General features: G+C 42.6%; 1 protein-coding gene across 1 annotated transcript in view; it reads left to right on the top strand.

Moving 5' to 3' along the window:
* The first annotated feature begins 276 nt into the window (after positions 1 to 276).
* LOC114566651 (polypeptide N-acetylgalactosaminyltransferase 10) overlaps positions 277 to 27,455 on the top strand; it is a 113,584-nt gene continuing 86,405 nt past the window's right edge. The window contains exon 1 of the mRNA XM_028595292.1: positions 277 to 588. Within this exon, the coding sequence (XP_028451093.1) occupies positions 439 to 588 (150 nt within the window). The 5' untranslated portion in view covers positions 277 to 438. The remainder of the gene's footprint in view (positions 589 to 27,455) is intronic.

Here is a 27,455-nt window from a genome sequence, read left to right on the forward strand (position 1 = left end):
ATAGGGTATACAGGTGGTTCGTGTAATTTCCGAGGTGCCTTGAAGGCGGCACAAATCGTCAGCCGGTCACAGAACTTTTCATGATGGTTCAGTTTAATTTTCCGCTGGTTAGGCACATTTGTCCATGTTTACGGTGTAATCCACTGGCAGTGATTACACATGGGAAACTCAATAAATAAGAGACGTTACATTCCTTTAAAAAAATTAAAAATAAAAGTCTTCTGTTAAAGAAACCACCCACCTCCTCCCCCCGTGCCCCGGCTGTGTGCAGTGGTTCGCTCCCCCTAGCGGAGCAGCTCACAGCCGTGTGGAGCGTCACAGGCGCCGGTGTCCGTCCCCCCCAGTCACAGTGAAAGTTGTCTCCGCTCGGAAGAGCCTGGAAGTCGGGGGTTTCGCTAGTTTCCACCGCCGCTGCTTCACACGCTTTCTCCCGGAGAGATGAGGCGGAAGGAGAAGAGGCTGCTGCAGTTCGCCGGGCTGCTCATAGCGGCTCTTCTTTTCCTCCCCAACGTCGGGCTGTGGTCTTTGTACCGGGACCGAGTGTTCGACAACTCGCCCGACACAGTGGACGGCATCCCGCAGATACAGGTAGGAGCTCGGCCCGCGGGTGGCCTCATCTGCGTGTCGTGTTTATCGGTTGTCTAGCCGTGTAGGCTACCAACTGCGGCGATATCTCCGCCAGAAATCCTAAAATGTGAGTTTGTTCGCCGCAGTGGTTCCCCGGGCTTCTGTGCTCGCCTCAACGCCAACGGTTACATTCTCATACTGTGTCTGTGTCTGTGTGATGTGATTTTCAAAATGGACCTTCATTTTTTAACACCGTGGCAGGTCATTAGTTATAACGTTACAGCGGCTAGGGCGAACAGGGAGCCGAGCCACGTAGGCTACCTAACCCGAAGCTGGGCGTCGCAGTAAAGTTACAATAACGGAGACTTCAGGAAGTTGTCTAAATATGTGAGGCAGGGGGTGCTGCGTTCATAGGTTGACAGGCATCAGCACAGTTGAAGGGTCAGTTTTCATGGTTATGTATTCAACCTTTTAGTACAGCCTACACATTATTAAAAAACAACAATAGGGCTTCATACAAGGTAAAACTTTGTGCATGGGGAGGTTAAAAGCCAAGAAAAGGCTTAAATAGACCTTTTCAATGGGATGTCATTGCTATGCAACAGCCTGATGTCATTCACATACACTGTAACAGGATATCAACTTGGGGCCATTTAGAATATTTATGTTTACAACTGTGAAATGGTCTACAAAGATACCAACCCTAGTTAAATAGGGCATTTTTCCAGTGTGGCATCACTAAAGTCTATCTTATCTTATCTAACACTAAGCAGTGAGAATTAGCAAAAAAAGAGAAAAATTTAAGGCACGTAAGTGTAAAGTCTTATGTCATTAGTTGAATGTAGGCCTAGATGTTGACTAGTGACTGTAGTGATGCCAGTAGATTGTTCCAGAGAGATGTTCCTCCTGTATTTCAATGTATTGTGGTTAAGGGACGAGAAAATGGGAAATGAAAGTCCTTAGAGTGTCTTGTATTGTAGGAGTAAGTATCTGTAGACAAATTGGCATTGGCTTTTTGGTTTTGTAGACTTGTGGTAGGCCTATGTGTCCACTGGCAAGCATCATTTCCACGCTTCCCATTGGTAAATGGGAATATAAATAATAATAAATATACTGATCTGATTACAGCAAAGACAACGTCGGCAGTATTGACGGCAAAATAGGCTCCAGAATATTTTGTTCTGTATTGACAGGTGCAATATTAGAAAATCGAAAATCATTTAGTATTTTTTAAATTACATGTATATATCTTCATTTATGTAAAAACTTAGATACTTTCAAAATGACATATAAACATCTTTTCCTATTCTATTTTGCCTGGAAATGCTTCCAACGCGCTTGAGTGTCGCGTGAAAAACAGGCATCGGTTCTATTTCTAGCGCGCACGCATTTTCTGAGACGTGCGTGTCACGCAAGCAGCGTGCGAGCTCTAACTGTTACCATGGGAGCCGAAATGTAAACGGACACGCCACGCAGCTGACGCGCTCACACCACGCAGGCAGTGTGCGGGAGGCCTAAGCTGCGTAAAGTTGAATGCAGGCCACTTTATCCAGCTCGACTCGCCGCCTCTCGAAAACTCGCACAAATCTTTTAAAGTGACCGTTGTCGATCTGAAATGGAGACCGGTTAAGCAGCTGCAGCTTATTTTTGTTTTGAAACCCGAGAGCAAACAGCCCACGAGCGAACTGTCGTCCAATCAGGCGCAGCCATCGCGGTTGTAGATTGAGGTTGGAGCCTGTGTTCTAAAATGCTGGAAAAGCTAAAGCAGATAATAAAAATGACCAGACAAAACTTGCTAAAGCTGCTATTGGGGACCAACTCTTTAGATTTGGGAAAAGTATTTTGTATTTGGCTTCGGAGGTGCCCAAAACGGGTTTTTTGCTGCACCTAAGCCTTATAATGTTGAGGAAACCCCTGATAAAGGATATGTGTACTACCCTTGTCGGTGGTCATCGAAGAGAAACTGATAACCATCAAAATAATCGCAATTTGATATTTTCCTGATGTCGTGCAGCCCTAGTTTTGATGCGTTAGCCTGAGCTTGTCTTATAAATGTCTGTTACGTGTATCTCTTCAAGCAGAAGACGACTGGAATGATTAAAATGGCTCCGTCAACAATTATTTTTACTATCAATTCATCGTGCGTAAATGTTGACAAATCCCCATCAGAAGTCCACAGGGCCTCGTTGTTATCCGCAGCTAAAGCTAATTTGCAGGCTGAATTGTGGGAACGATAAAGCCGGCTTATTCGGCACGCAGATCTTCTCCAAGGATTTACTTTTCTCAGCTCAAATTTGGATTTGTTATCTTAAATGACAAGGCGATGTTATGGATGGGATTAAAGGACATCTACAAGGCCAGGAAAAGCCTGTTACATATTAGCAAACTGATAACAGCTGTCAACCTCCACAACCGTTTGATAAGAGACCAAACAGGCGGATCTGAGAAACGAGGCCAACTTTCTCCAATGACACAGGGAGCCTTTAACTAACAAAGACAGGGGAACAAACATTTTAAACTAGCTAAACACGGTGCGTTTAGCAAAGCAAAGACTGCAATTGGCAACAACTACTTTTAAACTCCAAAGACTAGTTGATTAGTTGTCAACCATCAAATTAATCGGCAACTATTTTGATAATCGATTGGTCGGTTTAAGTCATTTTTGTGATGAAAAATAAGTCAAACTTCTCCGATGTCGGCTTTGCTAAATGTGAATATTGTTCTAGTGTCTTCTCTCCTCTGTGACAGGAAACTGAATATCTTTGAGTTGTGGACAAAACGAGACATTTGAGGAGGTCATCTTGGGCTTTTTTGGGAAACACTGATCTACATTTTTAGAGACCAAACTACTCATCCATTCATTCAGAAAATAATCCACAGATTAATATAGATAAAGATTATTATTCGGTTTGATTTAACTGACAGATGAAACATGGACGTTGAAAGCTAGAAAAAAATAAGTGTATAAATATTAGGGGTTGGAGCGTTACATGTATTCGTATTGAACCAAAACGGTACCGGCGTCACGGTTCGGTGCATGAATTCACACGGAGAATACACGGTATAAAAATAAATAAAACTCCCAAGCAAATTAATTCATCTAATGCAAAACTAATGTGATGCGGAACTACCGTTAGATATGCCTAATCGGTAGCCCTGACTTCGCTCTGAAGCAGTGAGTCAGATAGTTGGGCAAAAATCCTTGAGTATGCGGCACATTTTCTTAAAAATGCGATGGAAAATGCGGGATATTTATGCAATTTTATGTGATAAAATTGTTTGTTTGCGTGCTTTGTTTGATGAAAAAGAGAAAAAACAGTGATTCCCCCCCCCCCCCCCCCCCCACACACACACACACACACACACTGTGCTTTTCAATGATGTTCACGTCGCGTAATTACGTCACTTCATAACTTTCCCATGCCAACAGGGGAAAATGGCTGCTCTTGTGTGAAGTAAACGCAACATTTTTCAACTTTCAGCTAAGATATATTATGGGACTTTTTTGCAACAAAAATGAGGGGATTATGAAATCATGCAAGCACCGCATATTTTGCGCGGAAATCTGCAATTTATGCGGCGAAAGTGCGGCTTATTTGAAAAAATGCGGCCCCTGCATAAATATGCGTACTTTGGCTGATTATGCATTGAATTATGCGATCGCATAATCACGTTTTTCTGGAGGGACTGGTATGTATACATAAATAAATAAGTGAAGAAGTAAATTGTTTTCATAAAAGTCCCGACCAGAAAAGTTTTTGAACTTCTTCCTACTCTTTTTATTGTTTTTAAACGTGGGAGTCCTTATTTACAATACTTTTGAAACATATGTTGGCTGAGTATTTAGTTGTCGTGTTTTTGTTGTACATGTTCTTATTTTTGTATTTTTAACATGTTCAAAATAAGCTAAACTAAGACAATGAAAATAAGTGTTCGTTGCAGCCCTAAATCTTTGACAACTGTTGGGCTTTAGTTTTCACAGCTTGCTGATTGAACAAAAGGCCCGCCTCCGATATATAGAGGCATAGATAGATATGCAGGAACAATCCTGACCTAAGCACAACAGCATCAGTGTATGAAATCGGCTCCCCCACGCCCAAAACGGCCCCAAAGCCAGACGATAAATGCGAGAGGGTTTTAGAGTCTGATCCTTTAATCACTTCCAATATCCAGTAACGTTGCCACCTGAACCATTATTGCATTATGCATGTTGCATTATACATGCGTGCGTGTCATGACAAAAGCCTGGCAGACTTGAGCAAATGTATTTACGCTAACATCCCAAAGCATTTGGTTTCCTCATCCGGTTTAAGTTAAGCTTAGGCAGGGCTGGCATCAGCAGATTTGTAAGGCCAGTTGGGCCTCAGGTTGTCTGAAATATGTCTGCATGTATACAGTTTTCCCTATCGGTTTGTGGAAGACTTATGGGGGCTTTCACACCTACTTCATTTGGTCCGGACTTTTGGATTTTTCATTTTGATCCGAACCAAAGTTATAGGTGTGAAACCTCCCCCGGACCACGATCCGGGCCAAACAGACAAAATCTGGTCCGAACAATAGAGGTAGTCTTGGTTTAGGATCAAGCTGAACCACGGTCCGGTTCGTTTGTAGTTTGAAAGCCTTTTTTTGGATGGTTCGGACTTTCGGACCAAATACAGGAAGCTCTGGCAGGCTATCTTTGTGTTATATGGCCGGGGAATGTCCTTTTTAAGGCAGATTCCCATGCACAAAAGTCACTTGTCCGGGTAAAGATTTATCATTTTATTCTTTTTTTTTTATTTTGCTATTGCAGAATTCGAACAAACCGTTGAAAGCATCGAAACTCTATCAACATTAATACAATTCAGTAGAAACCAACGTGTCCCAAGAATAGATTTCCCCTTCAACAAGAAAGAAGGATCTCCAGACTCATAATACAAAGTTATACTTTGCACGCTGGTGTGCAGAAGTTAATATATTGAGATTCTAAGTCAATATTTTAAAGTTTGTCATTACTTTCAGATTCCTAGTCAATATTCTCAGTTACTAAGTCAGTACTTTGAGATACTAAGTCAATATTGAGGTATTAAGTCAATATTGAGATACTAAGTTATTGAGATTCCTAGTCAATATTCTAAGTTACTACTAGGGTTGGGTACCTAAATTGATTAATTATTCTACTTTTATTCTTGTATTTGTATATTATTCTATTTTAGTTTTATTTTCATCATTCACCGTTTTTAATTGCTCTTTTAATGTTTTATGTAAAGCACTTTGAATTGCCGAAATAAATAAATTGCTGAAATTACTATTCGAACCACGGAACACAGACCGACCTGTCGTCCGGCTTGTAAAACAAGAGTTTGAAAAAAAGATGTGGAATTGGGCTGCCGTCTCCTGTGCTTCGGCTGCATGGAAATCAACAAACTTAAAATGAAAATTCCCAAACCGGCAAGTGTCAGCTACATCTTTTGTTATTAAACGTTGCCAAGGTAACATGTGATCTCGTGAAGTGCCGTCCCAATCCCATTTATACCTATCTGAGCCCCATGTGGCCTCACACACTCAACTCACTTAGCACCTGAGCTCAATTAAGTCTGTGTGTCTTTAGCCTTTAGTCCTCAGGGCTCCCTTTAGGATTGGGCCACTGTAACAAAAACATGAACCTTGGTTCAGACTTTGGTTGGGACTTTCAGGTGTGAAAGCCCCCTTGGGTGCACATATTTTGCAGTGGGTTAAGGGGTCCACACTCAAGAAAAAGTGTCATTTTTCCATTAGAAAATGCAATTTCAAATTTTTGGACCAATACTATTCCCATATCTGTGTCTAAAAACATTACGAAGTCCACTGGGGACCAACTGCAATCACTGGATCTGAGAAAAGTTATTTTAGTTCAATGTATTTGGCTTGGGTGGTGCCCAAAACAGCTCGGATGCTGCGCCTAAAGCCTTTTAACGGTAGGGAAAACCCTGATATAGGATATATGTGTTCCCACATCGGGATCAATTTTTTTGGGGCAACTCGCTGGTGGATTTTCCCCTCGCTAACTGGCCGTAATCAGCTCTGATTTAAAAAAAAAAAAAAAATACAGCAGATAACGTTTGCTCTTGAAAGGAAAGTTAGTGGAGATTCACGATCCTGTCACGGAGAAATGAGTCATACAGGCTTCTGTTTGCTGGAGGCTACCTTTATGAGCCACGCACTGTAGGCTGGATTACTGCTCATTCATCTTCACGGCAGGACCTTGTGCCGTTCCCTACTGAACTATGCACAGTACAATCCCTGACTCATATCTATCGATCTAGCTATATATATATATATATATATATATATATATATATATATATATATATATATATATATATATATATATATTAATCAGGAGAGACTTCTTTGCAGATATGAAAACATTTATTTGTAAGATACAAGTGCAAAGTAAGAAAATACATACATTTTGGAGACTAGACTCCATCGTAGAAGGGGTATATATACATTTTTAAGGTTTAGAGAAAACCAAACATATCCCCCAATGGAGTCTAGACCCTGGTGGTGGCGACTAAAAACCCGTAGACCGGATGAAAGAGAGGGAACAGATTTAAAACGTGGTCGTCATGCTGTGATTGGCTTGAACATACGTGCCCGATTCTGATTGGTTTACACTGAACGTAACACCCACCCACCAGCTGATCAGTTTAAGAGAAGAGAGTTAACGTGAACAAAGTCTCCCTGACAGAATTTACGCTGAGCTACATAAGTAGAGCTGCTGTGCAATGAATCACATTTTTGGAGGTACGGTGGCTGCTCCACTACCGATTATTAATGAAACCGATAGCCGATATTTGGAACCGATATGCATATGCGGTGAAAATGAAAATCTTTTAAGTCTAAAATTAAGATTTCGGAATTTTCCAAACTCCAACACAAAACTTTGTTTAACCCCTCCTGTTGTCCTTGGGGTCAAATTTGACCCATTTTCAAAGTTTCTATATCAGAAGTATGGCTTTCTTTTCAACCAAATTTCCTAAAAATAACATGGCTGGTTCCATACGCTAATTGATGATCACTACTTTTATGGTCTACCCGGGTGAAAATCTGTGATCATTCATAACATATGTTTCTCTGTTAGTCAAGATGATTCTTAATTGCTGCTTATTTTACTCAATAATTAGGCATAATTCCATGTAAATGAGATTTATTCACCATCAGTTCCATAAAGAAGTGTAAAACTAGTGGTAATAAGTTATGAAGTTGGCCAAAATGATGTAACACAGAATTGGGTTATCATTTACAGATCGATGTCGCACGGACCGCTACTTGTATATATTTTAAATATTTGTTCTTTTATTCTATCCTATTATTATTTCATGTATATTGTATCCTGTTATTTCATGTACAGTATATTCTGTATGTGTGCTGTGTGTCTGATATGTTGCTGCTGTAACACTTGCTGTAATTTTCCCACTTTTGGGATCAATACATATCTATCTATCAAAAAACCAAACTGGAGAAGTGCATTGTCGACGGGAAGACAATACGAGGGTTAAACGCTTTAAGCCATCATTTAATGAATGAGAAACTTTCAACATAATCCCCAGTAACAGAGAGTCAAATAGTGCTGTGGGGGGACATTAAGTCAGACTCAGTGGTGAGTCAAGAGGGACAGACCCTGAGCTGTAGCCGAGCCAAAGTAGACCACTTTTTGATTCATTAACTTTATCGGTTATAGGGCCAATAAAACCAACAAAATGTCTGTCTATCCCTAACGGAAAGCCGAACCAACGGCTGTTAAATTTGGAACCGATGATCTGATTCAAAACCATATTTTCCAAACAATTCAAAAAATAAACCAACAATTACATTGGAATCATAATTTTTAAAACTATTCCAAGTTGGAACCGGTTCTCGACGCCCAATCCTATTGTCGAAGCTTGCAAACAGGCAAGTTATTGCTCCTGTGTACACCCCCCAAGAGCTTCAGCCTGATTTTGAATTCCCTCGGCATCTGCTGATGTGTGATGTATTCCTGCCCCACCATCACGATGCAAATCAGATATTTGTTTGACCTCTCTGTGTCCCCCCCCCCCCCTCTCAGCAGGTCTGAAGAAAACATTGAAAGTGTAACATTTGTCCTTTTGAGGCAAAATAAACAAACCCTTGATGCTTTATTCATCCACTTTTTAACTATTCAAAAGAACAGAAGAAACTTTTGAACAGCCCATGTTGGAAATAATTAGGATGCAAGTGTGCTCTGACATGATTGGACCCGATGAAATCTAATCAAGATGGCCATGAACTCCTAAAAAAAACTCAACAAATGATGGATTGATGCCACGTTCGGTGCCAAATTAGATCCATGTTGCTTTACAACGTTATGGGGATTTACTAGACTGGGTGAACCCAGCCCGATTTGATTTCGCCCTGCAGCTCAGGCTGGAAGCCTGTACGTTTATCTGTCCTGCTTCCGCTAAAAAATCTGCAGGGACCAATCACAAGCTGGCTTATCCACCTGGCGCGCTATCGACCTTTTTCACAGCAGACATGTTGACTCATCATAGTAGGAAAAGCACAGCTGAGATTGATAATCTTAACGATGGCTCAGTTCCATCAAGTGTCCCAGTAAGCTATTTCAGTGAGTCAGCATGCACAATACCAGGACCTCTCCTAAGTGGAATGCAGCCATCAGTAATGGTTTAATACCAGGGCCTCTCCTAAGTGGAATGCAGCCATCAGTAATGGTTTAATACCAGGGCCTCTCCTAAGTGGAATGCAGCCATCAGTAATGGTTTAATACCAGGGTCTCTCCTAAGTGGAATGCAGCCATCAGTAATGGTTTTGAATGCTTTTCCTACTATGACATGTCAACGTGTCTGCTGTGAAACAGGTCTATAGGCGGGTTTAACACGATGACGATAGAGAAGCAGCTTCTTGTTTACATTCAACACGGCGGCCACCGAAGCGCAGCAACCCGTTGATGCCGCCGTCGCTGCTACGTAGGTCTGGGCGATATGACGATATTCTTGACCAAATACGTCAATATCGATATTGCGGCGATATTCTAGCGTTGACAATTGGCGCTTTAACAAAATATCTTCACACTTGGATTTTAGATCAATAATCATCAGTAATGTGGGCATAATGTCTAAGTGGGGAAAAGGCAAATAATAGAATAGCTAGAACAGTCTGGTAAGTTCAGAAAAGTACATCACTTTACTGTAATGCAGCCTTTAAAACCAGGAAAAGCCAACACTTATGCCATACTACGATATTATGATATCCAAAATCTAAGACGATGTCTAGTTTCATATCACGATATCGATATAATATCGATATATTGCCCAGCCCTACTGCTACGTCACCCAGATCATTGGTCTGATTGGTTGAAGGACTATGCAATTGCGTACAGAGTCATTTGAACTATGCCCGTTGATCACACCTCTTGTACAGTAGAAAATCCAGAGCAGTCTCCCCAGACTAATGTTCAATCTTAAAAGACTGAGCTTGGTCTGCTGATAGCCAGACTAGGGATTTACATGACTCAGCAGGATTGTTTCAACAAAAACGTTTAGAGCTGCAAAGATTCATCGATTAGTTGTTAACTATTAAATCAATCGCCAACAATTCTGATAATCGATTTAATCAGTTTGAGTCTTTGTTTCAGGGAAAATCAGTCAAATTTGTGTAATTGTAGCTTGGTAAATGTAAATATAGTTCTAGCTTCTTCTCTCCTCTGGGACAGGAAACTGAATATCTTTGAGCTGGGGACAAAACAAGACATTGAGGACGTCATCTTGGGACGTTTTGGGGAAACACTGATCCACATTTTAGAGACCAAACATCTCATCCATTCATCCAGAACATAATCCACACAATCGACAATTAAACTAATCGTTAGCTGTAGCCCTTTCAGAAAATAGGTTTTCTTCGTAGCCTTCTACATTTTTACAATAAACAAAAAAAGGGCTAGCCTAATACTTTCAAAGTAGAGCTGGGCAATATGGAGAAAATATTGATATTGTGGCAATGTTGTAGGGTTGACATTGTTGCTTTCACAAAATATGCACACAATGAGATTTTTGAGAAAAAATCACCAGGTATGTTGATTTATTGACTAAGTGGGGTAAAGGCAAATAATAGAACAGCTAGAACAGTCTGGTATGTTCAGAAAAGTACATCACTTTACTGTAATGCAGCCTTTAAAACCAGGAAAAGACAACACTTATGCCATATTACGATATCCAATATCTAAGACAATATCTAGTCCCATATCACGATATCGATATAATATTGATATATTTCCCAGCTCTAGATGCAGAGCAGCATGCTGGAAGAACAAACCTGTATCTCTCCCTAGATATTGCTATAATGTTGGTGTTCGTTATGCACCAACATTATGTGCCGTAACTCAGTGAACGGATAGTTTCTCCTTTAACTGTTTACTCTGCAAATTTAAATATTTGGAAGCACGAGTTGACACGTTTCTCATCACGGGAACTAATTCCCAGGGATGGACCTGAGCCAAACCTAGACATTTTAACAGTCATCCGATATGCCCCCGCGATTTCCATGCTTTTCCTCGGCGCTCCCGGGCAGTCTCAAACTGCTTGACCCGCAGCTCCCCCTGTCTGGTTTCCTCCCTGTTGCCCTTCTGATAAACATTACAGCTGAATACGAGTTTAGCCCGTGGTTCTGTGAAAACATCTCTCCTTTTGCTGCGGCGTTGACATCCCGTTGGAGAGAGAGGGAGTGATGTTTCATGCCATTGGCAGCCGGCTGATATTTGAGAAACCGTGAGGCTGCACCTACGTGAAGCGTGAGTCCAAAGTGCACAGAAACCAAAATTGAAATTGAGTGGATTTATTTAGGCTGCCTTGCAACACACGCATTTGGAGGATTTGAAGAAAACCCAATCATCCCCAAGGCACTCTTTTTGCAATTGGAAATAATTTCAGTCTGCAGTGAATTACCTTATATGACTGCAAACAAGTGAGGGGAAAATGCAATTAAGGAAATCGCATCAACTCTATGAATCCTGTGAGGTTAAGAGCAATTAGAGAGGCTGTGAGAGTGGGATTAAGACAATTTAACATGGTTTAAGATAACCGTCGTGAGAGATCATTGGAGTTTAGAGTTTTGTTTTTGTGAAAATAGTCTTCTATCACAACGGGTGTAGTTTTTTTTTTTTGTCTGTCCGAGTGTTAAACATTAGAGAAGGTTAATGTGAGGCCAGAGAGGGTAGGGATGCCAATTTAGTTAGTTTTTTTCTCCGAGCGATAGCTGACCCTAATTAACCCCCCGCCCCAGTCCACCCGTCCGGGATCAAGGGCTTTTCACACAGGAAGCGATGGCCCGCGCCCCGTCATTCATTTTCAATGAGACGCGAGTGGGCGGGCAGTTTGAAAGACGACGCGACGAGCGGGTGCAACCCCCGCGAAACTGTTGCGTCCGCGCTCATCACGCGCACAACGGCCGCCCGCTGCAAGAGTTGAATACGGCCATGGCCGATAATCAGTCTATCCCTGTGATTCTCAACGTGGGGGTGGTACAGTTTAAACTATTTGCAAAAAACAGTGGTCGGCAACATTCGGCCTGCCAGTTTACGCACCCGCGACTGGACGAGAGGGCAGATCTTCTCTTTAGTGTTTCTGTCAGCTCGGTGCTGCCTTCACAGGGAGCGGGATGTCGGAGCATCATCTTAAATGATCTCAGCGGTACGGCATTACAAATCGGTCTTGTCGCGAAATTTAAAAACTTCATTAAATATTCAACATAAGTTAGGGCCTGATCATCAATCAATCATAATATTCAGGGCAATTAGCCTACATCTAATTTGATGGGGTGGGGGGGGTGTAAGGGACCTGGATAATGGATAGGGGGCGCTGGCCCAAAAAAGGTTGAGAACAACTAGTCTAGCCTCACCATAAGTTAGACCAACTTATTTGGAACACGAACCATATCATAATTGATAAAAGATCCCTCAAGCCTAATTCAGAGAGAGAATAAATCTCAGAGCTCCAGAGACAGAGGTGTCAAAAGTATTCCATTCATTACTCAAGTAGAAGTATAGATACTAGGGTTTGAACAGACTTCTGTAGAAGTGGAAGTATCAACTTAGGGGCCGTCCACACGGAAACGTTTTTTTGTGCAAACGCACGTTCTGCATCGTTTGGGCCGACCGTCCAGACGAATCCTGCAAACGGACTGCCTGAAAACCCACTTTTTTGAAACCAGGTCTCAGGGTGAAAAAACGGCTCTCGTGTAGCTTCGTATGGATGGTTAAATACGGATCCGTATCGATGATGTCATCGCCACACCCCTCTTTTACACCCTCTCCCACGGCCGCTGACGCACACAACTGCGGTGAAGCTAAGCGAGCATGTCCCATCTCCGTGGTCAAACCAGCTCACTATATCTAAATACTGTGTCTCTGCTCCCTGACCCTTCCCTCTGGATTCTACACAAGATATGTTGCTAACGTTATGTAGCCAACGTTAAACATCGCTAAAGTAGCTGACCGCTCCAGCAGCGAAGTAACGTTAACGTTAGCTACTATGGCTATCTGTTTATAAAGTGGAAGCAGACAACTTAGCAACTAGCTAGCTAATCTGTCTGCTTATCAACTCCTTGAACAGATCATAGTAACTTTTACCACGGCTTATTGTAGAAAGGCTACTGCAAGAAAAACGTATAGATTATTTAAAAAGACATCATTCATGGATCAGTGATGTTTGTTTGACTGCCGATGTTAGAGCTAGCGCGCTGCAATCACGCAAAATAAAAATCAATCCAACAGCACATTATACAATGTAAACAAAGACACATTTTTCTGTGGCTGCCTTTATAAAATGAGCTGTGGTGAGTTACTATAGTCCACGAATGTATTAAGAGAAAATGATAATCTAGAGCTAGTCATGTTATGATGGGAATGGAAGTGACTATGCTCTTCCTCTCCGTTTTTTTGTGAATTTCTGTAGCAGAAACAGCGCCGCCTATAGGCCTGGCATATGAAGTAGCATATTGAGTCATTTACAAGTGGATTTGTTTGGACGCAACTATTCTTGAAACGAATCCAGGGAAGACTGGTAAAAAAAAAGATCGTTTTGGTACGTGTGGACGTGGCCTTAAGCTTTTTACTCAAGTAAAAGTGTAAAAATACTGGTTTCAAAACTACTTAAAGTATAAAAGTAAAAGTAATGTAAGGGGGAAAAATGCCATTAAGGACAGGGGCCTATAGTGCACTACCCCACCTCCACAAAAAACATATTTCTAAAGGCCATGATGACTATAATAATGTTATATTAAAATCATATGTGCAAACTCAGGAGGCTATTTTTAAAATGTAAGGAGTAGAAAGTACAGATAATTGCGTGAAAATGTAATAGTAGAAGTAGAGGTGTAGAGTAGAAGTAAAAAAGTCTGCTGTAAAATAATTACTCCAGTAAAGTACAGATACCCAAAATGTCTACTTAAGTAAGGTAACAAAGTATTTGTACTTGGTTACTTGACACCTCTGTTTGTGATCGGGGGACTCTAGCTCGTAGGTTAGTACCTGATGCAGTCTCACTGAGCTGTTGGCTGGCTGTAGCTGCGCTGCTAGACCGGGGAAAACAGATTTGGATCTCTAACGTCTTTAAGCCTCTGGAAACCAGGGAGACTGAGGGATGAAAGTCATTTGCAAGGACAAGTGGAGTTACTCGCTGCAGACTTAAGTCGTTGCATTTCATCGCTCTTCGCTGAGAGGGAAACGGCGGAGCAAGGGAGTGGGCAAAAAATAAATTAAAAAAAAAGGGTAAAAGAGGTGTTTGTTCACACGCCGACTTTGTCTGAGAGCGTGTCCTCCCTGCGTTCTCCGCACAAGGCCGACGTTGACCCGCTGCTGGCTGCAGCGCAGGCCGAGCGCGTGCAGAAGCTGCTCGGTATGCCTGTCAGGGATCTGCTCGGCCCAGATCAGCGCAGGCAGCCAAGTGAGGGACAGGTGCAGCAGACAGCCTGTGGGTACGGAGCGAGCAGTCGGCCTTTTAATTACAGCCACGTGGGGGATGGAGCCGCTTGTTTTTATTTATTTTTTTTTATGCTCAGATGATTAAGCTAATCCCAGGATGCCAATTTAAGGCCAGCTCCACCGTGCCTCACCGTGCTAAGCCTCACACACACATAAGATGCATCCTCGAGAAGGCCTGTTTTTCAGCTGGAGTCTGCTTCACAGTCACACTAAGCTTGGGTCAGATAGGAACATTTCTGGGCTCCATTTATACGGTTTAGGGTGCAGCACCCTAAATCAAATGAAGGTAACGAAAAGACTTTTCTCAGATCTAATGATTGTAGTTGGGACTTCTTTAGCTTTAAAGGTGCTGTAGGTAGGATTGGAAAGATCCAGGACTTAGCCAAAAAATGTGAACATCGACAACTTCTCAGTCCCTCCCCCCTTTTCTGCTAAAACCCAAAGCTTTTTACAATGTTTTAGACACAAATATGAAAATAATAATGGTCCAAAATGATGTGACATTTCATTTTTGTTCATTGAGGGAGGAGCCCTAAACCCCCGCCAAATACTGTACATGCACCTAAGTCTTCCCCAAACCACGGGGAAACTCTGATTGTCCAACTGCTCTGTATCTTGTGCTCGCTAAATAACCCCTCACGTTGGAGGTGGGAACGAGGACACTGACCCTTGTACCCTCGTTATCGGCCGCTGGTAATCTTGATGAAGCAGGAATTAAAGGTCACCTGCTGTTTATTAGTCCGCACACGGATTTCTGAACTGTAAAACGTTCCCAATTAAGTCTCACCATTGAGAACGTGCTATTACCTGCTGGCTGACAAATGGACCTGGACTTTTCACCTTAAGTTGTTGTGTTCAGATTTATTATTGTTGGCTGGGAGAATGTTTCCATGCTGGAAAAAAAACGTGTGTGTGTGTGTGTGTGTGTGTGTGTGTGTGTGTGTGTGTGTGTGCCTGCCTACAGTACCAGGCATGCACCAATTCATCTGCCGAACAACAACAACTTTAATTAGCTGCTGGAACAAGATGCATGGAAACCGATTGTGCGGGAAATTAACTAGTACAGTAGGAGATAAAAACTGTGCTCAGCAACACTTGTTCCCACCAAGGGCGTATATCTGTGTGCTAAACATTGGGGGGGGATCTCCAACTATCCCGGGACATGTCTGCTTGTATTAAACAAAACGACACAAACATCGAAGAAATAATTGGAAAAAAACTCGACTAGAGACAAAAACCTCGAAAAAGGTGTGGAAATAATAACTTAGAAAGAAGCAACAAAAACTTCGGAAAAACAAACTGCAAAACGAAATTGTGTATTTCTTTTTATAAATTTTTTTTTGTGTGTGAAAAAGGAGACAAAAACTCCCAAACCAGCAACAAAAAATGTTTAAAAAAAGAGGCAAGAATGACAGAAAACACGACAAAAACATCCAAAGAAGCAACAAAACCTCGGAAAAAGCCCCGTTTTGATTATTCTGAGGGTTGTAACTAGGGGTGTGAGAAAAAAATCAATACACTTGAGTATCGCAATATTTTATTTTGTATATATAATACTGTATTGATTTTCAAAAAAGCAATATAGTTTTATTTATTTTTAAGGCAGTGGTTTTTAAGACAGTTGTTCACGTTTGTGTTGTGTTTAAACCCCCTACCTCTAGAACGGCTATGCTGAGACACACCACAAGTGTCCTCACCTAACAGGGCCTAGCAGTGCCTAACAGGGCCTAGCGGTGCTTAACAGGGCCTAGCAGTGCCTAACAGTGCCTAACAGTGCCTAACAGTGCCTAGAAGTGCCTAACAGTGCCTAACAGGGCCTAGCAGTGCCTAGAAGTGCTTAACAGGGCCTAGCGGTGCTTAACAGGGCCTAGCAGTGCCTAACAGTGCCTAGCAGTGCCTAACAGTGCCTAACAGGGCCTAACGGTGCTTAACAGGGCCTAGAAGTGCCTAACAGGGCCTAGCGGTGCTTAACAGGGCCTAGCAGTGCCTAACAGGGCCTAACAGTGCCTAACAGGGCCTGACTTTTTGCTAGAAGCTAACAACGTAGCTATGGCTGAAATTTAGCCTACTTTAGCATTTAAACATTTGATTTTCTGTGTACTGAATTGTTTACCTGAAGTAAACTTCTTTGACTTTTATGCACATCATGTCTTTTTTTAAATGATGCTTTAAAAAAAATCCCAATATATCGCCTTACGCACAGTATCGGAATATATTGAATCGTGACCCATGTATCGTGATACGTGTCATATCGCCAGATTCTTGCCAATACACAGCCCTAGTTGTAATTCCCCCCTATGTTTCCCACAGTTTTTCGATTCAAACTCTCCAAGTTTCCAGAACGAACCCTTTCTTTCTGTCACCATTAGGCCTTCTCTGTGAAGTGTGACGACTCCATTTCATTTTGACAGATCGTGGCCCAATAGATGTTTCCTGCAGCTCAGAGAGCTTCGGAGGAAGAGTCAGTCCCTCTCGTCTTCTAGTCTTAAAGCGCTTTTCACCAATCGAGACGGCAGCCACGCCAGCGCTGCCGAACAGCTGTCTGAAGATTGACGCGCTGTCCCCGGAAGAAATTGCTGCATTTTTTGTTCCGCTAGACCGTGGCCATTCCTTAGCGAGCTCCTCGGCAGGAACAGCAGGTGATGTCACCGCTAGCATTCATACGGCTTTCATCATTTCATTCACACTTACGCCTGTCTACATCTTGGATCGTAATCAGAGGAGATGTTCTTTGCTTTTTTTTGTTTTTCACCCTCACCGTCTTATAAAATATTTTCATTGGCATTGATTAGGGATGCAAAGCGATGCGGGAAAATACAAGCTGTGGGTGAGGAGAAGGTGAATGAAACAAGCTATGAATGCTGGAATATTTTTTCTTCCCCACCCCCAAGCTCAGGGAAACGTTTGAGGTAGGATCTGCTGTCACTCAACTGCCCCCCCTCTGCGATTTGGATATTGTTCATATTGTTCATATTGCGATTTCAATACAATTGCGATTAATTGTGCAGCCCTAATTAAGACTATTTAACAGGATTTGTTACAGAAAATGTGAAATTTCTGATGAAGCATTCGTACCCATACAGCTACGATTCGTAGAGCACTAATTCGTGCTAATTAACTGTAATGTCCGCTGAAAGGACCCTCACCTCGCGGTGCTCTGTACCCAGAGCCCAGTCCCCTTTTGTCGGCTAAACTCAACTACCGACTGCGTGCTGATTCGATCGATGGCTCACGGAGCTCTGTAGCCGGCGTCACATGACCAGCCGGCGGTCGCCTCATGTGCAGAAAGTTCTGTACGATATCGAACGAACCCGTTCATGAGAATGCATTGAGCCAGAAACATACTCCAGTGCTATGGAGATAGGTCTGTCAATGCAAGAAATAAAGATTGAGTTACTCAAGGAATCATTTTCAACCCTAATTTGCAATATTTGCTTCACGAGGAACACAGAGAAAAATAACCCAACATTAGCTGCTGTAAAATTCTACCGCGCTGCCACCGAAGAATCAAGATGTCACCAGTGTCAACCAGTTTCTAATTACTAATTACTGCACTTGCAGCCGTTAAAACGTCTAAAATAGTCCCCAAAAAAAAAAATCAGCAAAGGACTAGATTTCAATGGAGTGAAAGCAGCCCATTCATATCAGGTCTTTTCCCTTTGGGAAGAGGGTCAAAGAGAGTCAGTGAGTGCTTTCAGACCTTTGCACTGCATGTGGGTGTGGTAATTGTTTGAGAAGAGCTCTCTGTGAATTTTGAGCTTATGCACGCAGTTTTTCCATTTGCTTCTTTTTGAGCTGCTGTATCACACTTCTGTCTCCCTTCTCTGTAAAACTGTGTCAGCCCGTCTTAGGCAAACCAAATGTTTTTAGCGTTGATTGGCACGGGATCCTGTTGAAGCTTTCTGAAATGTTAATTGTTCTCCAAGGCGCTGGAGTACACCTGCTATTGTAATAGGTCTGCTGACTGATTGCAGTAGTAAGGCTTGTTTGAGATGAGCCAGGCCTGCGCAGAATTGATCACCGGCGGATGCAGCCCAGTGCATGCCAGTTAGATTGTGGTTAGATTAGCGCTGTGGAGGAAAGTGTGGCTAGTCCATACATCCTTCCGGGATGGGAGAAAACTGTGCTCTGGTTTATTGACATTTCTTTAAACCAATCACAATCGTCTTGGGTGGTGCTGAGCTCCTGCAAAATAGCCTCAGGAAGGAACTTGTTTTGGTGGAACATGTGTACGTTCAAAAGTTGTTTTAGTTGTGCAACAGAAAACTCTGATTGGACAGATAGTCTAGCTAGCTGTCTGGATTTACCCTGCAGAGATCTGAGGAGCAGTTAACCATAGTCCTCACAAATCCACCGGAGGTTAGAACGCCAACACAAAGGAAGAGGAAGGGGACGGACATCCGGTGGTTGTCAGTACCCAATCCGTTCCACCGGCACAATCCGTTCTGCTCATGTGCAAGATGACATGTATGCCATGACGTAGGCGCAGATGATAGTACTGTTTTACGACCTGCCCAATCTGTTCCATGCTAGCCTCCACCGGGATAGCTAACAGCTAATTCGGCTAACCACTAGCCGACAGCGATTCAGTCTAAAATAACGCATGCGCAGAACGGATCGTGCAGGCAGAACGGACAGCTAGATTCAGTCTAAAATAACGTTAAGTCAAACATAATGGGAAAAGCAGGCTACAGCTAAATTAAGACTGTACAGTAATAACAATAAAGACAAGTATTGAGTGATTTTATTTTAAATGAGCACAAGTAAAGTAGAACTGATGTAACAGCTGTTATATATGTTAACGCTTATTTTCAAGTTTTATTTTTAGGGTCTTTTAAAGTTTACATGCTGTCTCAGCTAGCGGTTAGCCAAATTAGCTGTTGGCTAAACTAACGTTAGCTTAACTGTGGAGGCTAACGGCAGACCGCTACAATCAGCTAGCGGTTAGCCAAATTAAACATTAGCTAAATTAACATTAGTTTCCCAGTGGAGGCTAACGGCAGACCGTTACAATCACCTAGCGGTCCGCTGAATTAACTATGAGCTAAACTAACGTTAGCTGGAGGCTAGCGTGGGAACAGATTGGGTAGTGTCGTAAATCCTCGTACTACAGCGCATGCGTGAACATCTTGCACATGCGCAGAACAGATTGTGCAGGTGGAACGGATTGGGTACTGACAGTGGCACTGGAGCAATCCCGGAAGTGGCACGTCTTGGATATAGACTAAGTCTGACTTGATCGCGACTTGCTCCGACAGTATGAACACGCGGGCAACAATAACCTCACGAGATCCAGGTGGCCGCAGGTTTTAGAGCCAGACTCCGCAGTTGCTCTCCGATAAACTGAAGGACTCAGGGCATGATAGGAAACGCCAAGGCTCTCAGCTGATCCAACAGATGATCGCTTCAAAATCGACTCAAACACGATGATGTTTTAGATAAACCTTTCTTTTTTTTTTATTTCTTTTTTATTGGAGAGATTGTAGTTAATATTTGTCTGATTGGAAGGCTTATTCTGTACAGAAGACATGTTGTGTGGCTGATTGTGACTTTTAGTAGTTAGAGAGACTAAATCTGTTCGGATTCCATCAACAGTCTGTTGTTGAGAAACACCAGCAACAGATTGCATGTCGAGCATTGTAACTTGTATGTATTCTGTCAGAACACATACAAGCTGAATGTATGGGTCTGATATGATTTTAATAAGTCGGAACTAACAGGCTGTGAGTGTTTCTGTGACTTTCTGTTCAGACTGAAGGCTGCTTGAAATCAATGTGAAAAAAATGATTTAAGAAACATTTCTTTATAAAAAAAAACAAAAAAAACCTGTGTACGTTTAATGCTCATTTTCAAAAGATTAACAAACTTTTCCTAATGTTTAAACTCGGACACAAAAAACAAGTTTGTCATTCTTTAAAAGTTTAACCACTGAAATGTGTCTATCTGGAAACAACCGCCATATTGTATTAATTAAAATATCAACATTCGGTGCCAGCGTATCGATTCTCGTATTGCACGAAAGAGGACGACAATATACTGTATTGTAGTATCGCTATTTTGTCCCACCTCTAGTCATTACTATTATGGAGTTTTGTTTTTTAAGTTAATCTTAATTCTTTGAGCACCTAAAACAAACCGACAGTCAGATTCCAAAACCTGTATGGTTAATACGGCACAATTAATTATATTAAGGCATATTAAGACTGATATGGATTTTTTAGTTCCGATACAATTTTATTTTTTTTCCATCAGCCTTAGCCGATGACCGATACGGGCTGCCGATTTTCTTGAGCCAATATTTGGAGCCGTTACTGCTTTTGCTCCCTCAATTTACATCGTAAAAAATGTAAACCCTGCCACACTGGATTTGGTTTCGGAATCTGCTCTGCCATTTCTTTAAAAACAATAAACACAGATCAGTGTCACTTCTGCAGTCATCTTACATTCATATCACCCAAATGACGTGTGCGATGCGCATCATACGGATGGGTACACTGCATATGGTTAACTGTGCTTCATCAACATTTACAACACAGCCTTGATGATGCATTGCTTGCTGACATATTATAAGACAGATATAATCAGGTCATCACAAAATGTCCTGCCTGTCTGTAAATAATGCCGGAAAAGCAGCAGCTTATTTCGGCCGATGCCCATACACGTAAAAACGGCAATATCGGCCCGATATACAGTACAGGCCAAAAGTTTGGACACACCTTCTCATTCAATGTGTTTCTTTATTTTCATGACTATTTACATTGTAGATTCTCACTGAAGGCATCCAAACTATGAATGAACACATATGGAATTATGTACTTAAAAAAGTGTGAAATAACTGAAAACATGTCTTATATTTTAGATTCCTCAAAGTAGCCACCCTTTGCTTTTTTTTGATAACTCTGCAAACCCTTGGTGTTCTCTCAATGAGCTTCATGAGGTAGTCACCTGAAATGGTTTTACCTTCACAGGTGTGCCTTGTCAGGGTTAATTAGTGGAATTATTTCCCTTATTAATAAAAAAGCAAAGGGTGGCTACTTTGAAGAATCTAAAATATAAGACATGTTTTCAGTTATTTCACACTTTTTTGTAAAGTACATAATTCCATATGTGTTCATTCATAGTTTTGATGCCTTCAGTGAGAATCTACAATGTAAATAGTCATGAAAATAAAAAGGAAACTCATTGAATGAGAAGGTGTGTCCAAACTTTTGGCCTGTACTGTACATTTAGACTGTATATCGGCCGGGCGATAAAATCGGTCTATCACTAAGGAAAATATTTCAAAATACCATTCATTAATGAAGTATATTGGTGCTGCAGAGAGGTCGAGGCCTGCAAACCGTCAGACTAAAGAAGAAATCTTTTGTTTGTTACGGATACTCACAACCATTTTAATACTTCTCATTCATAATGACAAAAAAAAAGATCATTCCTTCCAATATTATTAGATATTTTCCTCATATTGTGCAGGCCTATAAGGTATCATTAGTACTGTATTAGTGAGCATTTGAACGGACTTTGAAAGGGAGCCGCAGCTTCTTTTTAGGTTGTGATGAGTCATTTCTGAGCCATGAGTCATTTTCTATTGTTGGTCTCTTTGAGTCTCAGGTGAACTGTTGCTCAGGTCTGTACCCAGCGTGGATGTGAGGCAGCGTGCTGAAACCAAGCTGGTAAACCGTGTTTCCCACAGATTTTTATTTTTATATTGTGTTTTTCAATGAGGGGTCTGAGGGATGAACCCTGAAGCCTGGCCATCACCACACCGCTACAGTACATACGGTAATATCGTCCACGAATTCACCCAGATCTCCCGCACCGCAAACACGTTAAGTAAGTTTTCTTTGCTGTTTTTTTTCTTCACCTAGAACCGGTCTGGTTAAAGTTAACTTAACTGACGTTGCGTTTAGGTCCACTGAAACAAGCGCTAACGTCAGCTAACGCTGGACTCTATGTAGTCTCGCTTGCCAGACCTCCACAGCTCTGTGGAGTAAGGTCTGGCTACAACACAGATGCATTCTGGGATAGGAGGATAAAAAAAAAAAATCGCTCTGGGTTGTTAGCATTTCTTAAAACCAGTCGCAGTCGTCTTGGGCGGGGCTTAGCTCCGGACGCAGCAACATGGGACTCGTCAAAACAGTCTCGGGAAGGAACTTGTTTTGGTGGAACATTTGCACCTCGCAAAAGGAAAAACGCCACATCCATTATTAAATATAGTTAACTGTTGAAACAATACAGTAACGTGAGCTATTTAAATTAGCTGGATACATGGTTAAACCATATGTGCTCTTACCTGTGTATCGTCATGTGTAGCTTTGCTAGCTTGAAGTTTGTTGATGTTGTCCGGAACCAACAGAGTTTTGCACGGCAAAGGGACATCCGGCAGCGAGGGATGTTCCGGCGTTTATCTTGTAAATGGATTGTCGTCGATTCGGACTAGGCTCTACGTACGTGATAAACAACGGCAGACAGAAACTTACTTGCGAGGTCGGGAGTTCCAAGTGAAATCGTGAAAGCCACCGTCATAGATGTAGAGGAGAGCCAGACAGCTGACGGCGCTCAGTCAGAGTGCGCGCAAACACACACACACACACACACACACACAGTGCGTGGCACTATCTTTGTGGGGACCCGTCATTGACATAATGCATTCCCTAGCCCCTTACCCTAACCTTAACCATCACAACTAAATGCCTAACCTTAACCCTTACCCTAACCTTAACCATCACAACTAAATGCCTAACCTTAACCCTTACCCTAACCTTAACCATCACAACTAAATGCCTAACCTTAACCCTTACCCTAACCTTAACCATCACAACTAAATGCCTAACCCTAACCCTTACCCTAACCTTAACCATCACAACTAAATGCCTAACCTTAATCCTTACCCTAACCTTAACCATCACAACTAAATACCTAACCTTAACCCTTACCCTGACCTTAACCTTCACCACTAAATGCCTAACCTTAACCCTTACCCTAACCTTAACCATCACCACTAAATGCCTAACCCTAACCCTTACCCTAACCTTAACCATCACAACTAAATGCCTAACCTTAACCCTTACCCTCACCCTAACCATAACCTAAATCTATCCCTCATCCTAAAACCAAGTCGTAACCCTCAAACAGCCCTTTAACCTTGTGGGGTCCAGCATTTTGGCCTCACAAAGCTGTCCGGATCCCACAAGTATACTGTATTCCCGGTTTTTGGACCCCACAAATGTAGTTAAACAAGAACACACACACACACACCCCGCCACAAATGAATCAATGTAATGGAAACACTAGTAAATTAATATTCCATTGTGAAGCAGCCACTGAATCACCGTCTCTCTGACAGTTCTCGGAGCGTTGCCTCTGCCCACTTTAGTTTCACGTTATACACTCTCATATTGGACTTGTGTCAGTTGAGCCCCGCGCCACCATCCTGTGGCCTGATTGTCCCCTCACTGACAAATGTCGATAATTGCCTTCCTGTGGAGCTGTAAAAGCTCTCCCGGCTGAGCTGTGATTGGCTCTTCCTAACCAGCCGTGGAGAGCAGCAGCGTGCCGCCGGTAAAAAAAAAAAAAAAAAAAAAAAAAAAAAAAGCTTGGCAAACCGGGACGAGGCAGCCATGGGGGGAGATGTAGGAGGGATGCTGGTAGGATTAGGGCCAATGGGATAACTGATTTGCGGATCATTATGTAAGCCACATCTGTCCCTCTGCCCCTCCCCTTCGGTGGCGCCGGGCCTCCCATGCTGAATGCAGCCAAACCCAGCAGCAGCGCGATGAGACGAGGCTCGGAGCTGTGCTGTGTTGAAGCGCTATTACCGGTACTCGTGACATGCAACCCACTAGGGCTGCAACTAACGATTATTTTCATTGTTGATTTAATCTGTCGATTTATTTTCTTCATTAATAGATTAGTTGCTGGGTCTCTAAAATGTCAGAAAACGTTGAAAAATGTGGATCAGTGTTTCCCAAAAAGCCCAAGATGACGTCCTCAAACGTCTTCTTTTGTCCACAACTCAAAGATCTTCAGTTTACTGTCCCAGAGGAGAGAAGACACTAGAACAATATTCACATTTAACGCGCTGCAGTCAGAGAAACTTGACCTTTTTTTTCTATATAATTTGTATCGGCCCTATATGAGTAGGTGGATGGAAACATTTTGCTTGTAATTATCTCTCAATGGAGACATTGTTCCATGTCTCTCTTGACTTCTCTACAAGGCCAGAGGTCGACAGCGTTACAAAACCCGTCCCGGGAGGAATTACTCACCGTGTTCAAGGATGCCGCAGCCCATTAGGCCGGTCCTATCGCTGTACCTTGACCCCGGTGGCGGCCGTTCGGCATCAGATTCAGGGACGGTGGAGGCAGAAGCTGCTCTCTGAGCCGCCGATTTACACGTGATGGTCACCGTAGAGCCTGTTCCCTGCTTCCTCTACCTTTCAGACGGGATAATAAGGAGCTTATTTGAACAGCACTTTGCTCAGATGACTTTGGGCGATCACGGCAGCTGTAACACAGCTGAATATTACCACCGAAGCCCCCCTTACACATCCGTCACCCGATGTCTGCCGTTATGGAACTAATTTGAACTTGAACGGCATGGTGTAAAGTGGTAATGTGGCCTGTCGCTCGGAGTCGTCATCCCCCCCCCCGCGTACACGTGTGTGTTTTAAGCCCCCAGCGTCTCCTTCCCAGCATCGCATAATTCAATGCAAAATCAGCCAAAGTCCGCAATTATTGCGGGGAAGTCCGCATTTTTTCAAATAAGTCGCACTTTTGCCGCATAAATTCCCAATTTCCACGCAAAATATGCGGGGCTTGCACGATTTCATAATCCCATAATCGCATTTTCGTTGCAAAAAAAGTCCCATAATATATCTTAGCACAAAAATGTTGCGTTCACTTCACACAAGAGCAGCCATTTTCCCCAGTTGCCATGGGAACGTTATGAAGTGACGTAATTGCGCGACGTGAACATAATCTAAAAGCAGGGTGTTGGGGGGGGGGGGGGGGGGGGAATCACTTTTATTTTCTCTTTTCCATCAAAACCAAGTTCCCACAATTTCATTGCATAAAATTACATAAATATCCCGCATATTCCATCGCATTTTTTAAGAAAACGTGCCGCATAATCAAGGATGTTTGCCCCGCAACAATCACAAACAAAATTCAGCATTTTCCTGGAAGGACTGATTAGGCTGCGAGGGGCACGGGCACAAGGGGACCACTGGTGTGAATAAAAACACTTTAAAGAACTCCTTAAAAAACCAGGTATAATACCATATAAAATGACGGGGGCTGGATATTAAAAGGAGGTTAAAAGAACCACTGGAAAGGCAGGACAGCGGGAATTAAAAACTTTGAATAAAAGGTCAACTCCACAACAACTCCGGTGTCTCTCCCAGAAGATTATTTAAAAAAACAAAAAATATAAAAATAAATATAATAGGGTTAGGGTTAGGTGCCTTGAAGTCACCGGTCGCAGCGCTGCCTGGAAGACAGACAGTGCAGTGTAGAAATCCCTCTCCCTGCCAGTGTGCAGTGTGTTTTAAAAAATAAAATAAATGATGTTCAATGGAGAAAAAGTGTTTTTTTGTGTTTTGTTTTTTTTTAACCCAGAAATTTCAAAAGAATACACATTTAAAGCTCTAATTCCAATACGGTGAAGCCGTAATGCTTCTGCTGAAGTTTATCGTACTCGTCCGAGTCTCCCGCTGGCTCGTGCCTAGACTGGTGGAGGTATGCTGGACTTGCTTGTGGATTGCCCGGATGGTAGTTGGGATCAACACTGACTCACTGTTTTTTCTGCAGAATAAACCTCCTGCGAGGGGGTGAAACTGTTCACACAACATGAAAGTTGTTTTTTTCCTGCGTCTGTGTCACGCATCTGAGAGTAAAACATAGCTCTCCGCCGCGAGCCAATCTGTCGTGGCCTTTGTCCGGGCCTCTGCCTGGTATCTGCGGCCACAGCAGAGCCGTGGATAATGACTCCTGTTGGGAGATGAGACGCTGCGGAGGTCTCGGCGCCGAGACCTCCGCCCGGAGAGCCTCGGCGTCGGCGGCAGATAGCAGCGGGGCTGGATCTGGAATAGATCTCCAGTCTCTATGGCTGAATATTCCTCTGTGGGCTAAAAACAAACCAACAGATTGGGTTCAGCAATGTAGTCCCTGCCGGTGGCTTGTTTCTTTTCTTAATGGTGTCAAAAGGTTGTTTGTTTTTTTTCCCCCTCCATTTTGTTCCTCTGCCCTTCGAGTAACATTAAGCTGTTTAGTTTTTTTAGTTTTTCTCTCTTTCCACTGGTTCAGTGATTACACCTGCAGGATGGTATTTATCTGAAAACAAACGATTTCCCTTTGGCTGCTTCCTGCTGGACTGGCTTTTCCAGAAACACTGAGACGGTACCAGAGAGAGGTCAACGATGCATCTCACCGCTGGGCAGCATTTCCCAAATGTCTCATGACAGCAAACAACTTTGCCTTGTTGGATCTGTAACCTGGTGTGGACTATTTTTAGAAAGCGAGGATTGGTAGCTTACGTTTCTGTGTGATGAGCCAGGACGGCCGGGGCAAATTGACTTCTCTGTGAAGTGGTTGAGGAGAGGAAGAGGAGGAGAATAGGACAGACAGGTAATTGTGTCTCTGGGGGGGTTGAGTGGTGGCTCAGCCTGTGATCTGACCCACAAGAAGGGGGGGAAGGAAGAAAGAACAGAAAAGCTTTCTCTTCTCACGCCAAGCTTCTGTCGACTCTCAGCAAAAGGAAACAGAAAAGGGAAGTATTGACCAAAGGTGGTCTGATTTGACAAAGAAAGGCAACTGACACATTGAAAAGATCGACAAAAATGTTGAAAAAAAAAGCTACAAAATGGTTGAAAAAAATGACACAAATGTTGCAAACATTACGATAAAAATCTGGC

This window comes from Perca flavescens, chromosome 13, assembly GCF_004354835.1.
Source record: "Perca flavescens isolate YP-PL-M2 chromosome 13, PFLA_1.0, whole genome shotgun sequence".
Lineage (NCBI taxonomy): Eukaryota > Metazoa > Chordata > Actinopteri > Perciformes > Percidae > Perca > Perca flavescens.